Source organism: Cebidichthys violaceus, unplaced genomic scaffold, assembly GCF_023349555.1.
Source record: "Cebidichthys violaceus isolate CVI_PGR_0920_01 unplaced genomic scaffold, fCebVio1.0.p SCAF_40, whole genome shotgun sequence".
Taxonomy (NCBI): domain Eukaryota; kingdom Metazoa; phylum Chordata; class Actinopteri; order Perciformes; family Stichaeidae; genus Cebidichthys; species Cebidichthys violaceus.
Window position 1 is genome coordinate 429,021 of NW_027176595.1, and position 17,923 is coordinate 446,943.

Here is a 17,923-nt window from a genome sequence, read left to right on the forward strand (position 1 = left end):
TTTTCTCTGATAGAGTGATTGGAACAGATACTTCTTAGTCACAAAAAACATTCATGAAGTTTGGTTCTTTCATGACTTTATTATGGGTTAACAGAAAAAGTGATCAAATCTGCTGGGTCAAAAATATACATACAGCAGTGCTAATATTTGGTTACATGTCCCTTGGCCATTTTCACTTCAATTAGGCACTTTTGGTAGCCATCCACAAGCTTCTGGCAAGCTTCTCGTTGAATCTTTGACCACTCCTCTTGACAGAATTGGTGCAGTTCAGTTAAATTTGATGGCTTTCTGACATGGACTTGTTTCTTCAGCATTGTCCACATGTTCTCAATGGGATTTTAAGTCAGGACTTTGGGAAGGCCATTCTAAAACCCTAATTCTAGCCTGATTTAGCCATTCCATTATCACTTTTGATGTGTGTTTGGGGTCATTGTCCTGTTGGAACACCCAACTGCGCCCAAGACCCAACCTTCGGGCTGATGATTTTAGGTTATCTTGAAGAATTTGAAGGTAATCCTCCTTCTTCATTATCCCATTTACTCTCTGTAAAGCACCAGTTCCATTGGCAGCAAAACAGCCCCACAGCATAATACTACCACCACCGTGCTTGACGGTAGGCATGGTGTTCTTGGGGTTAAAGGCCTCACCCTTTCTCCTCCAAACATATTACTGGGCATTGTGGCCAAACAGCTCGATTTTTGTTTCGTCTGACCACAGAACTTTCCTCCAGAAGGTCTTATCTTTGTCCATGTGATCAGCAGCAAACTTCAGTTGAGCCTTAAGGTGCCGCTTTTGGAGCCAGGGCTTCCTTCTTGCACGGCAGCCTCTCAGTCCATGGAGATGCAAAACACGCTTGACTGTGGACACTGACACCTGTGTTCCAGCAGCTTCTAATTCTTGGCAGATCTGCTTTTTGGTGGTTCTCGGTTGACTCTTCACCCTCCTGACCAATTTTCTCTCAGCAGCAGGTGATAGCTTGCGTTTTCTTCCTGATCGTGGCAGTGACAAAACAGTGCCATGCACTTTATACTTACAAACAATTGTTTGCACTGTTGCTCTTGGGACCTGCAGCTGCTTTGAAATGGCTCCAAGTGACTTTCCTGACTTGTTCAAGTCAATGATTCGCTTTTTCAGATCCATGCTGAGCTCCTTTGACTTTCCCATTGTAGCGTTTGTGGGCGTTTGTATCCAATGAGCCCTATTTAAATGGCCTCAGAGAAGTCACCAGCTGTAGTCACTCATAATCACTCACAAGAAGTTAAGAGGCCATGCTATGAAGCTCATTTCATTGACACAACTTTCTAAGTCACCAAAATTGCTAATTCATGTTGCTGTATGTATATTTTTGACCCAGCAGATTTTGTCACTTTTTCTGTTAACCCATAATAAAGTCATGAAAGAACCAAACTTCATGAATGTTTTTTGTGACAAAGAAGTATCTGTTCCAATCACTCTATCAGAGAAAAATCAGAGTTGTAGAAATAACTGGAAACTCAAGAGAGCCATGACATTATGTTCTTTACAAGTGTATGTAAACTTTTGACCACAACTGTATATAAGAATCACTTTCTTTATTCTGTTTAACATGGTGTAACCAGAGTAGATGTCAAAAAGATAATGAAGATCAAAATAAAATGAATGGCAGTACATTAGAATAAAGCCATAAAACTATTTCTGAAAATGTTTGTCAATGTTTTTTTTCACAATAAGTTTTAGTTAGCTCATATTTCAGTTAAATTCAGTCGACCGTGTCTGTTTATCCACTGAGGCGCCAAGATCAAGATGGAAAGAAATGATCTGATTCAAGGGAAATATTCATGCAACACCAGGCTTAAAAATAGGAGTGAAAAAAATCTAGTTTGCAAAATCATACACAAAATCAGTAGATGAAAGATTCAGAGCTAGCAAACCTGAAATTAAGATTCCATTCATGCACATAATTATTTTTCTTTTATCAGTGATAAACTTTGAATCTACTATGAACTCCACTTGCAGGTTCCAGGTTTGTTTTAGGATTTTAAAAAAGATTATCTTATCTTATAAAAATAAAAAAACATGTTGATTTTCAGGAAACAAGTGCAGAAATGGTGTTTATGTCATTTAAAATGTCACAGGATCCATGATGGATAACATTAAGAAGCAGCTTCGCTCTTTCAAAGTGTTGGCTCACATGACGGAAGTTTAACACGCAGGAGTCACAAGGAAGGAAAGAAGAGTGTTGGGTTTTAATGAGGTGCGATGTTCCTCTTTAGGAATATGACTCCAAGGAACAAATTAAGGATTCTGCAAGGACACTGGGAGCTAGGATTTATATTTTTACACAGAAATCAGGCCTTTGGAGATGTAGACATTCATTGTTAAAGTTCTGTGTTTCCATAGAAAAAAAGCCAGACAGGATAAAGTAAGAACAAACACTCTAAAAAACACTCTCCATTTTAAATTCTAGATAGTTTACTCATATTAAGTTTCAGAGGTTAACTGAGGCAAGCTGTAACATATCTCTGAGTAATGTGTGGCACTTGAATATCAAGAGCATTTAGTCGTTAATAACCCGCAAAATGTTTGGGATCTCTATTAAAACCAGGGACCCCTCTGACTCTGACTTTGCTGAAGTGTGTTATCATCACTTGCAGGCTCTGTGCAGACTCGATGCTCCATTTAATGAGGTGCTGTACTGTATGTGTCGTCCCTCGAGACAGAGCGGACGTCAGTGTTTTCTTGCACCAGCCTCCTCATTTGCTGCTGGGCTCCTGAGAGCTCAGGTTCATTCTGTGTCACACTGTTGCTGCACAGTGAAAGACCTCTTGGCTCAGTTCTTTTTTTTTGTTCACCAACAGACTCAGGACACTGTGTAGTTAGTATGTTCCTACCAACTCTGCTATATCGACACATGTAATGTCCACCAGCACTTTGTCCTCAAACTAACTAACTTTAGGTGATTTTTTATTTTTAGTAGTTTCACATCCAAACGTATCAGGATTTTTTTATCCCACTTAACTTAACATGTGTTTTTATGGGCATGAATGAAAAGATGTAACCAAGTGTTTATTTCATGTATTGTGTATATTTGTATGTTTCTGGGAGGGATATGTACTGTCTGTGGAAACAAATCTCCCTCTAGGACAATAAAAACTATCTATCTTCACAGCATGCTACTGATAATGTGTTACTTACAACACAGTTATTTGCTCTCACAATCAGATACTGTCAGAGAGAAACAGAAACAATGTGCTTTGGTTATCAGGAAAATACTTTATTGTCTGAATTTATATAACTGAATGTTGCCAGAATAGAAAATATTCACACATCAAGCTTAATGTGTTCATATACTGATATCAAAGATAGTAACCTTCTGAAAATTATTGCCCCTAATGCAGCTCAAATGTTTCTAGTAATAAAACGGCTACATGTCATCGGCTACTGACATCACCTCTGTTTCAGAAGTCGTCTTTGCTGGCAGAGTACATGTTGTATTATGCTACATCTAGTGGTACAATACATTAATAACAGTTTTTATATAACGGATGCCACACACAGTAATTCTAATAAAAAAACACAGATAGTGTTTATAAGTTACATGTAACTGATTATATGTACTGATGTCCAAAATATAAACATAATGTCTTTGTGATTACTGTCTTATATTATATAGTACATCTTTAGAACTGTTCATCTAGAAAAGTCAGTGTTTGTTGCTCCCTCTAGTGGTGTTCTGATGCTCCTTTCTCTTTCTCCCTCTCACACACATAAATACGTGTTTTGCACATATCACATCAACAACAAACAACAACAAATCAACATTCTACATGGTAAAAAAAGTAACATATAATATAAACACATACAAATATTGTGTAACAACAACAGTTACACATAATAGACAGAGATAGATCCTCTGTGTTTAAACTGCACTGACCAAATATCAGTTTCACTCTGAAACACAGATTCCACCTGCTCATCTCGTTTTGATCAGAATGACTCAAACAACTTCATTCTTTCTTGGACAGAAAGGCCGTCTTTTAAACTCTGCAAGCCAAACACAAAAAAAAAGAACAGTCAGAGACAAAAGAAAGAGTGAAAGTTCTTCATCTCTAGTTATTATGATTGTGAGGTGGAGGTTTAAAGTGGTTCATATGAAAGCAAGATTTAGCATTTCTCATTAGACAAAGCAGATTATGCAGAAACAAATAGTACCTTTGATCTCACTCCTCTGATCTGACGTGTGAGAGTTGATTTAACTGTTTTCTTCAGAAAAGCAGCATTACTTGTTTTTGTCACAGTGTCCTCTGAGAAAACAAGAGGGTAGGAGTGACATAACGGGAGAGTACATTTTGGAGAATGCACTTGTTGCCTTTCTTGACGAGAGTTAGATGAGGAGATTAGAAATAGAAATGTAGTTTTTGAATTTTGTTGCCTTTGGGCAGGTGAACCGTTTCCCCTTGTTTCCAGTTGTTATGCTCAGCTCATCGGCTGCTGACTTAATATTTGCTGCACAAATGTAAAAGTGGAATCAATCTTCTCCTCTAACTCTTAGCAAGAACGCGAATAAGCTTATTTCTCAGGTTTGAATGTGTGTGTGAGTATAAATCTCATAAGCTATCATAACATTCTGTAATGTAAAAAGTGTCTTACCGAGGGTCCGTCCTGAAGCGTCTCTGCTTGGAGACCAGGTGGCGGACTTGACATCTTCCAATAGTTTGTTGACATCATGATGGGATTCATCCTGGCTGCTATAGAGGGCCTTGAGCTTGTTCTCTGCGTATATTTTGTCCTGTTACACACACACACACACACACACACACACACACACACACACACACACACACACACACACACACACACACACACACACACACACACGTCAGTTTTTTTGTTATACAAAGTTGCTCTTTTCATATAAATAATAAATATTTTATCAGACTGTCAGGGCACAGAAATAACACGTTTAGTAGCTTTACAATTGCATCCTTGTACATAACGCATTATTCTTGTATGCAGCTGCCTTTATCATGTTACCTGAATCATTTTGTATTAAGGCCTCAGTCTTTAGGCAAATATTAAATGAAACGATGTGATATGGACCTTTGTGTCTGAAATAAAGTAAATTAAAATGTAATTTATATTAATCCACTAATTTCAGTAAATACAAAATGGATCATGTTTTTCAAGTTTGAATGCAAAAGCGATTCTCTAAAGAATACTTTTGCAATATAATCTTGTACTCCAGAAAGATTACAAGATCCTTTAAAGAGATTTCAGTACCATTCGAGCGATCTTCAGCTCTTCCTGGAGAGAACAAGCTTCCTGTCTGAGAAACTGCATTTCTGCCTCCCTCGCCCGCAGAATCACCTGCAACAAGTTCACCAACACATGTTGTGTGTTATGATAAAGGAGACAGGATTATAAATGCAAACATGCACTATATACCTGTGGAACCTCATCATTAAACTGAATCTTTTCCAGCACGCTTACATACATGTATGTATATACAATATAACCTCAAATTGGATTCAACACAGATAAAGTTAAAGGCAGAACAGAAACTCATACTACGGGTCACTTTAGCTGAAAAACACAAATATATACAAACCACTCAGACCATCACAAACACTCACCTCCATCTCATAAAAGTCGTTTATTGGAGCGGCGACATGTGACTGTTTCTCATTTCGTGAGAAATGGAGCTGAGACATTTCATCTGTCTCTCTCTTGAAGGGACAACAAGGGACAGAGGGAGAAGATGATGCATCTTATAGATGGTTTTATAAATACATGCAGACTGTTTTACGCCATCTACATGTGGGCATGTTAATTGAAAACAAAGGAAGAACACTCAGCTACCTTTGTGAAAAGAAAATGTTTGTACCTGCATATTTTTGAGCTCCTGGTTTTCCTTTTGGTAATGCATCAAGGACTGTCTCTCATCTTGCAGCTCCTGGCTCAGCTGAGAGTTTTCCAGGCATTTCTGAGTGTGCTGAACCGACAACACCTCCAGCTCCTTATGCATCAACCGGATCTCCTTCCTGCAGCGGCAAAGCAGAAGCACAAATGATGCGACAGAAAGTGTACAAGGACGAAGCAATTGGTCAAAACACTATTAATAGCACATTTAAAAGCTATTATGAGGAATCGGGTGAGACTACAAGAAGCACAACTGGAAAAAAAAATGGCAAACATCGACATGATGAAAAAACTGTGATTGTATTTCCCAAATAGTTTGATCTTGCAAATCTCTTGCTAATAAAAGATTTCTATGGAATCAATGTAACTCCTACCAGTCTGAGTAAAATAGGACATTAATGCCAATTTAAACATGAGGTCACTCTATCTCTGGAGTTACTCCGATATGATTAGATGCTGTGTCCGTGTCACTCTCCAAGTATCAGCACCATTGACAGATCTGCCACACCGGCTGCCAATTCAGAGCTCGTTAGTCCGTCCTCCAATGTGTGAGGCAGAGATGATGCTGCCAATGCTTTTTCTATATTAACTTATTGACACTGACTGGAACAGGAAAGTGGAGTGACTCCTATGTATACATGTGTTCATACATAAAAGTACAATATGAGTGCATATTTTAGCATTTGTTAGTATGTTCTTGTGGAACTCCACCTGGGGTGAAGGTATTTTATCTGCTGTTATTTATCAATTATCAATATTCTGTAAACTTAAGTGGAAGAGAAATAAAAAGTCTAAATTAAGAAACCAGCAGTCGCTCACTCGTATTCGATGTGCAGTTGTGTGATGTCAGCGCTCTCCTTCATGTGCTGAGACTGTCGACTTTTCTCCAGCTCCTGTTTATGAGCTCTCCTCATCGCTACGATGGCTGTAGAAAGACGTGAAAACTTGTATGATCGTTCACCATAAGTTAGAGTAAGTTCATTTCTGTTAAACTAACTTTTAATACTAGAGACGAAGGCTTCTTGTAAACTCTTAAATCTTCTTTTCGCTGATCTCATAAGTTGCTTATCTTTAAAAATACAAGGTATTTTTCACATTCATTTAACTAATGCAGTTCATCCAGCCAGTTTCCACATTATTACAGGAATTTCCTTTATTCAAGGTTATTTATCATTTATCAATCAATGTTAACACTTTTACAACTTTCCCCATCACATTAAAATAAATAAAAAGAGTGAGATTCCATTTGTATTGGCTTAACAGGCCAACAGTGGGTTTTTTTGTGTATGATGTTTACCTGCCATTGTGGCAGCCGTCTCTTCCTTTAGCAGCTTGTCTCTCTCCTTCAGAAGTGTCTCCACCTCCGTCCGATGCTGCTGCTGTAGATCACCTATCAGCTGCCTGTGCATTTCCTCCATAGCAGCGAAATCTTGATCACAGGATGCCTATATTGAAATTTAGAACAAGTTCTCTATTTAAAATCAGTGATTACTTACTACTTACATTTATTAAAGAGAAATAAGGTCTTTGTTACCTCATGTTTTTCAAGATCTTTCTGATAAGCCTCTCTCATGGCTGCTGCACCATCTGCCAGCATCGTTTTTCTCTCCATCACAGTCTGGTCTGTTAGGGGGGAGGTACTTTCGGAGTATGTTCTGATCTGTTTCTCTTTGGAAGACTTGGTGTAATAACCATGCAAGTGTTTCATCTCCTCTTCGTGGATATGTTGCAGTTCCCTTATCTTCTCTTGAAACTCAGTTTCCATTTTTTTCATCTGTTCCTCATGGTAACCGTTGATCTTCCGTATATCTTCCAGGAGTCTCTGGTTCCCAGCCTCTACAGATATTATCTTTTGCTCTGCATGCTCTAGTTCTCCTCTTAATACAATGTTGTCCTCCTGAAGCTGACATAAGGTGTGATTAAAAGTCTCCTGCTCATCCTTTAATGTGATATCCTGCTCTTCGCACAAAGCTTGCAGTTTGTCCTGGAACACCACACTTTGCTGCTGCTCTAAATCCGAGTGCAGCCTGTCTGACAGATAAATCAACTTTGCCTGCTCCTGCATCCAATTTAAGTCAGCTGCTGAAGCATTTCCCCAGTTATCATCCACACTGCACTCTACTGCACTGCCAACAGAAACCTCCTGGCAGAGTTGGTGTAAGAAATTAGCCCTTCTCTGCAGCCGGGATATAAGTCTCTCCAACCACTCCGGTTCTTTCTCTGCCTCTACCTTTTGAACATCAGATTCATCCTTTTCAACTGGTTTAGCGGCTCCTTCTGAATCTTTATCCTCCCCCTGGACTTGCTCCTCATAAGCAGCCAACTCTGGGGGATTGATATCTGCCAGATTCTTCCTTTGAAGCTCCACTTCTTGATTATTTACTTGAGTCACGCTCTCATGCTGATGCTGCTGCTGAAATTTTAAGGCAGCATAAATGAGCTCCGCTTCAGCACAGACTCCTCCGATGGCCCTCTCTAAACATCCATTATTGTCACATTCTCCTCTCCCAGAATGGGTCCTTTTTACTGTTTTTAAAGCTATTCTTTGCGAGATTATGCTTTTGTACCTGTCTGCCAAATCCCCCCCATCCTCTCTTGGTGGTAAGGATTGTTGCACAATGCCATGTTGACTCTGAAGGACAGACACCATTTTTTCTACAACAAATACTTCCCTCATTAAACACTTGCCAACACTTTCCACGTCATCCTCCGAGGGAAACGTACTAGTGGGTTTACTTTTAGCACTAATGTTGCTCTCAGCTAATGGCTCATCATTGGGGACCTTGCCCTCTCCTTTGCTGGCGTTGTGTGATTCATGCTGCTGTTTCTCTGCAACTTTTTCTCCTTGCTGAAGGCAAGCAGCAACGGTGGCTAGTTGCTTCTCAAAGTCTGTAATATTAATAGGAGTGGCATGGAGCCTCCCTCTGCAGGCATGTATGATGTTCAGTGCGAGCTGAAACCTACCAACCAGCATCCTGCAGCGGTTTTCTGTCTCCTGGGCGAAGCGCTGGCTCTGCTTGGCCTGACTGTGAAGAAGCAGACTGAGGTGCTGAGCACTGGCTCGGCTCTGAGTGAGCTGAGAGCAGAGGTGAGGGTCCTGGCAGCTGATGTGACTGTGGTGCTCCTGCAGTCTTTGCATGATATCCCTCAGCTTCTCTTCTGTTACATAAAGCTTGGTTTCAAGTACCTGGATCACAGACATAACCCGTTCTGGGTCATCTCCTGCATGGTTAACTGCATTTGAGCTGTTAGACCACCGGACACTGTTTATTCCCTTTGGCCTGCTGTCACCTACAGTGACATGATCAGTTGTCTGTCTCTCATTTTGCTGATCAGAGTCTAAAGAGTCATCCTTTGGCTGAGAAGAGTTACATGTGCAACGTTTCAACACGTCACTCAGCTTCACTTCTGTCTCCTCCAGGCTATTACCTAAGACTTCCATCTTCAGCAAAACTTCACTCAACTCTTGCTCCTTCCTGTCCAGGAGCCTCTCGTAGCCTTCTCGCATGTCCTGTGTTTCTGACTCATTTTGCTGCACCTTCCCTAAGGCCAGCTGCAGGTCCTCGCTAACTCTCTCGTATGAGTGCTCAAGATTGTAGTAGTGCGTCTCTTCGGTTTCCAAGCGGCTTTGCAGCCTGCTCACCTCCCCATCTGCCTCACATAACTGGTTCTGCAGCTCTTGACAGCGACGATCGAGCTGCTCTCTTTCCTCTTGAAGTTTCTGCACAGCAGATACTGTACAGGCTAGCTCCTCTTGAAGCTGTTGTTGAGCCTCCTCAATGTCCCTGGTCCATGTCGGAGTCTTGTTCAGTCCCTCGACCTGCTGCTCAGCTCGGTCCAGTCTCCCCTGTAGTTCTTGTGAGTGTTGCTCTGCCTGCGCCAGGCTGGAGGCCAAGCTCCTCCGTTCTCTGTCCTGACTCTCTTGAAGGAGCGTGAGGTGCTTCTGCAGGCGAGCCTCTTTTTGAGCCTGCGCTTCCTCATTGGCATGAAGTTCAGTTGTCACCTCTTGAAGATGTTCGTGCAAGTGCTCAGCCTCCTGCTGGAGACTTTGGTAACTCTGTAGCTCCTGCTGCAGCTGTGTGGAGCGCGCTTCAGCCTCTCGCCTCTTCTCCTCGCTGGAACTCAGCTGGGACTTCAGGGAGGCCACGCAGTGCTCCCACTCCGTCTGCTGCTCATGAAAACGCAGGCGATCTTGATCCAGATGGGCTTGTGCAAGTGCTGTGGCATCACCTGTGACAAGTAGTTGTGCTTGTTGAGCTAAGAGATCGACCCTTTGCCGCAGTTCAACTTCCCTGGCTTTCTCCTGGCTCCTAGTTTTAGCCTCCAGCTCAAAGCGGAGGTCCTGGTTAATCTTCTGCAGTCGCTGTAAAGCCAATGCTTGTTCCGAGTCGGAGTTTGAAAGAAGATCATTCTACAGGACAAAAGTAAGCTTTAATTGGGACAAACTGTTCTTTGCAGGCTCATATTGTATTTGTTTGAGTGTCTTCTGCGTTATACCTGTGGATGAACCCTTTCTCTTGAATGCCTCGGTCTCTCTTGTAGCTCATCCTGCAGATTCCTGTTTAACAGCTGCAGTCGAGACAATTCCTTCTGTGTTTGTTCCAGCTGTAGAGAAATAGCAATGAAACTGTCACACAAAACAGGTATTCATTTGTTAATGCATTCAGGTGAACATTTTTTTAATCCACTGTTTTAATTACATACACACGCTCTCAAGCATAATCTCACCTCTTTGACAAGTTGCCCAGTTTGCTGCTCACAGGGAAGTTGATCGTTATCTTTCGTGTTCTCATAGGTGGAGTTTAATGATAGGTGCTGCTCGTCGCTGCAGGGTGGGGTTTTAACTTGCTGCCAACTCTGCTCAGTTTTACTCAGCGTATCTGAATGTTCATCAAAACATTCAACATTTGACAGCATTGCAGTGGAAGTAGAGCTGTCACCAGCTCCATCAACGCACAATGATGCATCTGTCACACCTGGTGCACAGAAGGTTGCACAAAGAATCAATTAAGTACAATGTGGTATGAAATGTAACATTATGTAGCCATGTATCACTGTGTCTCTTCCCCTGTGGGGCATATTCAAGGTACATGATTGCAAACCACTAACATAGAAGGTTCTTGAAATGAGCAGCAGTTTAAATTCACAAATACAATTATTTTTTGTATTTTATTAAGCAGTATATCAGAACTATAGGGTGTAAAAGTAGCATAGGCCTCGTGCAGTGAGCATCTATGTTCATCAAATTTCTTTATTTTAAAAATGAATTACTAAAATAACACTGAGATGTCATTTTTCTTGTTTGTTTCAGTTTGTTCAATGACTCACCAGTCAGTGTGGTTGCATCAAGAAGCGAACACTGAAGACAGGAAGCACCCTCACCCTCCTCCACCTGCCGAGGAGGACTGATGGGAGACGGAGCAGAGGAGCCGATTGTGGACGACGCTGAGCTTCCATCAGCAGAACGCTGCTCTGTCTCTGGCTGCAGTTCCTCGTCTTTCTGCTGCTGATGTGTTTCCTCTGCATAGTCACTGGTTTTGTGCTCTTGCAAAAAGCTGTTTGGGTGTTCAGCTTTCTCCAGATCCTCAGCTGACTGCGAGTCTGGATGCTGTGAAAGGGAGCTGTGAGGAATGACAGAGAAACAAATTTAGACTATGAATGTTAAATTCACTAACAGCCACAATATGGCCTGGAACAAGTAAAGGTACTTCACGATGTAACCTCTCAATTAAATCAGTCTTGAGGGAAGATTACAATACATTATATTTACAAATCTGATACCAGCTATGCAGCACTTTTAACAACTTTATTTACCTTGTGACGGCAGGTGTGAGACTGGGCCGCACATTCTTTAACACTGCTTGGACCCAGTTGCGTCTCATCCCAGAGGTCATCGCACAGAGTGTGTAGACTCCATCTCTAGTCTGCGGAAAGAGAAATATATAACGGTATTTATGTATTATGTGTTCATATCATGTCAGCTTATCAAACATTTTTGGATTACCTTGATTCACCCTCGCTATTGGGCAACATCAAAGAAGCTTGACTTGTGCTACCCACCTCTTTTTACTCAGCAGGACAGCAGGGATTTTCTTAAATTAACATTAGTTTTATGGTTAGTGATGAAAATGTGTCTATACATATCTAATTCACAAATGTCCTCCATATACTATGGACACATTTGCCTCAAAAGAAATGTCTCACCAAACCGCTGGTCCTTTCTGTTTCAGCACCAACTAGCATCTTCAACCAAAAGTGATGTTTTAAGGTCCTTGGTTCTGATTGGTTGGACACTACCACGTGCTACTTAGCCTACCTGCCTGTGTAGCAGCTGAATAATAATATATTTGATTGCTGTAAATATTTATTGAGCCATCAATATTTGGGTACACTGAAATCATAAGTGAAAAACTGTTTTTAAATACAAAATATTGTGCCTTCACCATGCCTATTTGAACATCAGGGCAATTGTGATGATATATATATGTTATCAGACTCATTTAACTATTATGCATTACTCCTTTATTTGACTGTAAATTTGAGCAGCTATTGAACTCACATGGATTTGAAAACCACAGTTCTTCTGAGCTGGGTAGTCGTTGATGTCAAAACATGTGGACAAGTTTATCTCACCGACCACATCGGCTGCCTGAAATGAACAACCAGGGAACAAAAGCGCTCAGGGTAAATATCTGTAACATAAACCTCTGCTCAGTGTCATATGTCTGGCTCAGGATTTTTCGCTCAGGACATTTTTTTTTATTTAACAAAACAAAATACCAGCGCACCTCTTCAGCTATTGAATCTTTGTAGAACCTCAGGTTTTGGTCGGCCAGGACAAACCAGTGTTGCTGCCACTATAAGCAGAGCAGTGCACAAGATCATTAGCTTGTCAGACAAGTTTTCATGCGACTGTTACTAAAAATTTTAAGCAACAGTGAATTGATAAATTCACCTGTCCAGACGAGTCCTGCCGCATCATCCATCCTTTCTTAAAGTTGAGTAGGTCGGGCTTTAAAAGAAGAAGCAAAGCATCCTATCCATTCTGTGGCCTTTATGTCATTTGTGTCAATGTTCTTGGGTTTGTTTCCTGTTTTAGTTTGAAAGTCCTCTCTAATTACTGACTTTGGGTGTTTCCCACCTTTCGGATTGTCGGCCCTTGCCTGATTTGTTCCACCTGTGTCTAATCACCCTGCTCTCCTTGTGTATTTAGTCGGTGTGCTTTCCCACTTTCAGTTGTTAGGTCGTCTGTTTGTGGCTTATCTGTATTCCTATTGCCATACCAGTTTGTTCTTAGTTTAGTTTTTTATATTAATCCTTTGTAATTGCCTGCTCCCTCAGTTTTGTAGCCTGCATGTTTTTTGGAAGCAGCTTTGTTGCATCAAAGGTTGCCCTTTTGTTCTACTCAACCTGCCTGCCTGGTGTTCTGCATTCGGGTCCTCTTAACTCTGAAACTGTTACACTTTGTGGTTCTTTGACCCCCTTTCACTTCCCTTGCTGTCAGGTTCCTCCACCAGCACTTTAATTAAAGCTTAAATGCGTACCTGTCGGAGGAGCATGGAGCACATGGATGCATATCAAGGTACAATGTCTCTGGATCTCGACAACAGCATGGCTTTAGTTTTATTAGCCAGAAGTATCGTCGTAAGGTCAGTAATAATACATCTACATCAAGGTATAGAGAGTTGTGCTTTCTCAGTGTACAGAATCGGACCCAGTGTTTGATAAGACACTTTTGATTTTCATGCACAGAAGAGACGATATAACTCAAATGAACGGCACAAGGCCCAGGATGTGGCGTGACTTTAGTAACCAGACTGGACAATCACATACTCCTGTTTGTCACACTTTGTCATGTTTCTCTTTGAAACTATGGAAAGTGCTTTTGAATTGAATTATTAAGATACATGCAGTGTCTGCCTTTATGGGGCTACATGAGTCTGCTTAAATAGATTATGCAAGAAGATGTAGAACAATTTTTATAATGTGCTGATTGGTATAGACAACAGCTTTTATTATGTGTTTGTAAATGCACATTAAAAGTCAAAGTACCTGTTTCTTTACTTTGTTGCAATGATGATGACAGGCAGTGGTGGAAACCAAAGAGGAAGACTCTGGTGGCTCACAGGGGCTGCTTGTTTTCATTTTCTCAGCTTCATCATCATGACACTGGTCTTTGTTGTCCCTTTTAAAGATCAGAACACAATAACAGCATTTTACAAAGCAACCATAAGACAAAAAAACCAGGAGCCTCTTAAATTCTTAAAAAAAAAAAAAGATACACAACAAACCTGATTTGCTCCTCAGGGGAAGACGGCTGACCAGAATTCAGTTCTTTCTTTTCATCGGTTTGTTTTGTTACTTGTGAACTTGGAACTGAATGGTCTGAATCTGTTTCAGAGACGGTGGTAAAGACACGAAAGCTGTATATAAAACCTTTTTTTTTTTTTTTTTTAAAGTTCTTTAGTGACATGTATCATTTTCTCACAAAATCTTTAGAGCTTCTTTTTGTAAATTTCACTTTAATTTGGAGCAACTTAAGAAAATACATAAATAGTTATAAAAATCAGCCACCACATTAAGATTGACAAATATAATTCTATTGGGATATACTGTAAATATTCTTAAGAACTGTAAATAAACAAACATAAATGAAATATGAATGAAATTACCGTCTCCGGTGGGTCTTCGGTCGAGTCTGTTGAGAGAGCGGCTGCTTCTCATGAACGGAGCAGCAGTGAGAGACGAGGTGTGGAGGGACGAAAAGCTCCGGCTGCTGCAGAGGCGGAGAGCTGGTCTGGCTGTGCGAGATGCTGGTCTGGTACCCTGGTGGCCGAGGCTGCCTCTTTTCCAACTGCCACCAGCCTTACTGCCACTAGCAGTTGAGTCACTGCCTCTGCCGCTGAGGCTGTTGCTCCTTCCACAACTAACGCTGGGTCTAGACGTCTGGCAGCCAGCCTGTGTACCTCTACTAGATGCAGGTGCTGTTAATGCTGCTGGTTCCTTTGGGAGAGAGAAAAGAGAGCAAGAGCAGAGGCTGAGCACTGGTGGGCTGAGAAAATGTCACATAAAGACAGACTTTTAGGTATTAAGTTCTGTATGGTTTTGAGGACAATAATATTTAAAAGTCAAACATCGCACCTCCTGCTCACCCCCATCCCAACATGGACTCTTTGACACATACAATCCAATCACCGCAGAGAGAACCTTTTAATCCTCAAAAGAGCTCTTAATTTGCTTAAGTGCCATCTGACCGACACTGATCATGGACAGACACACACACAGACACACACTTGAACTTAATCACACTTGAGCATTGGAAAGCCATCAGACATAGGTGGTTTCTTCCAGTCTTTAGAGATGCAGCCTCACCAACTGCAGAGGCCATCAATCTGTGGCCGAACCACAAGACAGAGAAATCAATTAGAGGAGGCTCCAAGAGTCCTGACTTAGCGGATTGTGCAGCTTGTAAAAGCACTGACTTGATCTTCGGCCATCAATGGCGTCATAAATAAAACCTAATACATGCATATCTATTAAAAACATGCACACTCTGAGGAAAATGTGTCCATGTTAAATGAGCATTGTTAATATAGTCCAATCATTTTAACACATTCTGGCTTCCACAAAATGAAACAAAACTCTACAGATTTTCTTTCTTTCTGAGTTTATTTGTTGGGGTAATGTGTTAAATTAGTTGAGTATAATTAAGACGCTGAAAGGTATTTTTGGGCTCTTATTTAAAGGACCCAATGATCCAGTAAATAAGACAATTTCACAACTCAAAACAATTCTAACAACACTGCTGTGTTGCACATCATAACCTGGGTCACATAGGATTGGGATCTTTCTTTTCCCCTCTTGAGCGTCTTAAATCTTGTTTGTTGTGATTAAATGTTTTCTATATACGGATGTTTAACAGTCCTGGTATGCAGGGTGAATATACTTTTTTCTAGAAGAATAATTGAAGAATGAAAATGTAAAGTAAGTCATATTTTAAAGGCCATATGTTGCCTAATCCTCATGAGACTTTGTATCTATGTAGGAATAAATGCTGATAAATGTGAGACAATCAAACACTAGATTAAGGCAATAAGCATCTGTAAATAACCAAACCAGCATTTTTTAAGCGAGTGTGACACTTACCTTCCCCTTTGTCTTCTGTGCAGGTGTGTTGGTCTTAGAGTTCACCAGGGTCCCAGGCCACCTGTTAAAGATAACATTAAGACAGTTAAGCGTAAATCATTCTGTCATCCTCTACTTTCAGAAAACAATTATTTAGTGTGTTATTATTACATTTCATTTTGTTTATATTCAAGGATGGGTTTTCCAGGCATTGCTGTGCTGCTCATTTTACTTTATGTATTATGTTTACTTGTAAGCTAATGAAAAGCTTGTGGATGATTTTCATCCTAATTCAGATGAAGTGCTAAATTCAAGTTATTGATCGTTTCTGTGCTCCAGGTAAATAGTACAAACTTATTTCCAAAAATAATTTCCTTCTCATTATGATGTTAATCACATATTCAATATCTCAGCTGCCATATGAAGATACTGCATGTATGTTTTTCATTATTATTAAGATCTTATGGTCAGCTCAATCCAAAAATAGCATTAAAGCAATGATACCCTAACAGTAATACAGGACATAGATTCTGTAGATAATGCTGACTTACCGTGGCGCCTTGGACATCATTTTTCAGCAGTAAAATGAAAACACAATGAATGAAACTGTTAAGATAAACGTGAGAAGTTTAGGCTGACACTATCATCCATCTGCAAAAGAAGTGTGCTCCCTCTCACTCTGGCAAAAACCAAACAGAACAGGTCTATACCATAGAGTCCCAAAGAAACACAGACACACATAATCCCATACAGAGTTGACACACTCCATTAGAGTTTTGCAGGATTAAGCCAACAGCTTAACAGGATTACTTCACTGTAATTTTAGTGATCTTGACATACCTGCCTACGTCTAGAAATACTGTAAATGTCTATTTAGTTTATATCAAGACACATTATTTAACTTATATGAGTACAATCTATAACAGTAGTGTAGAGAAATACGTGAACTGTTGCAAGTCCAACTGAGAAGGATTTGGCTACTTCTTGAACATTTGCTCTGCTGATGACACAGCGACACAGCTGTCACTGTGGATCTGTGACCTGACCTGAACTATCAAAACACTATTAAGATGCACACTAGTCTGAGTAAATGCACTTTTAAAAACTCAAAGAAATCAATTATCAGCAAATGTGACTAAACTAATTGGTCATTTAATTATGTGTCACTGGTCAAGGTAAAAAAAAAAAGAAGTGGATTCCTCCAATCAAGAGCAAGCTAGAAATTAGGTGATCAAATGTAGGTCACAGACACTGGTGCCAGGCTTGACTCACACGTGGGAACAAAAGAGGCTCTAAAGCAAACACTTTGAAGTGAGTGAGAAATTGTGAAATCGAGAAGTTAAAACTACATCATTAGCTTAATGAAATGCTATGAGACAATTTGATGTAGCTGTAACTGATGGTATGAGGTAATTTTCAGGTGTTGATGTCAGACATTTATACACTTTTACACACTATACATTTTTTGTTTACCTTTATGAGCCTGACTGGCATGAAAAAAACGTGTTGCAATCATGTCTGGTCTCCACTACATTTAATATAACATGTTATATGTGTAGTTGTCACACTGTAGCTTCCAGCTCTAGTTAACTTAAAGTCAATGACAGATTTCGCCAACAGCAAACTGAAATCGACATTGGGTATTTTCAAGAGCTCTGATTTAGTCTATCCTGACCATTTTATTCATTAATATTCGCTCAAAATGGGTGTTTCTTTGCCAAATCTCAACCTATAAAATCACCTTTGGACGAATAAACTAAACTAAGATGGCCAACGATACACTGATTAAAATCGTTTTACTTTTGTATTTGAAAGTTATGTGGTTTGAATTCCAACATTTCTGTATAGCATATAGAAAAAAACGTGTGTTATTAAAATGATGTGTGACCGACTAACATCG

General features: G+C 40.3%; 1 protein-coding gene across 1 annotated transcript; it reads right to left on the reverse strand.

Annotated features, from left to right (window-relative positions):
• Nucleotides 1-3,935: 3,935 nt before the first annotated feature.
• On the reverse strand, nt 3,936-16,591 carry LOC137885570 (early endosome antigen 1). The gene is made up of 18 exons (XM_068727868.1): nt 16,575-16,591; nt 16,045-16,105; nt 14,571-14,901; nt 14,190-14,274; nt 13,951-14,083; nt 11,713-11,822; nt 11,227-11,519; nt 10,627-10,874; nt 10,396-10,467; nt 7,433-10,309; nt 7,196-7,343; nt 6,718-6,823; nt 5,864-6,020; nt 5,613-5,705; nt 5,260-5,346; nt 4,630-4,768; nt 4,192-4,283; nt 3,936-4,023 (listed from the first exon to the last, which is right to left on the reverse strand). The coding sequence occupies exons 1-18, from the start codon at nt 16,589-16,591 to the stop codon at nt 3,967-3,969; spliced, it is 5,106 nt and encodes a 1,701-aa protein (XP_068583969.1). The 3' UTR covers nt 3,936-3,966.
• Between the last annotated feature and the right edge of the window lie 1,332 nt (nt 16,592-17,923).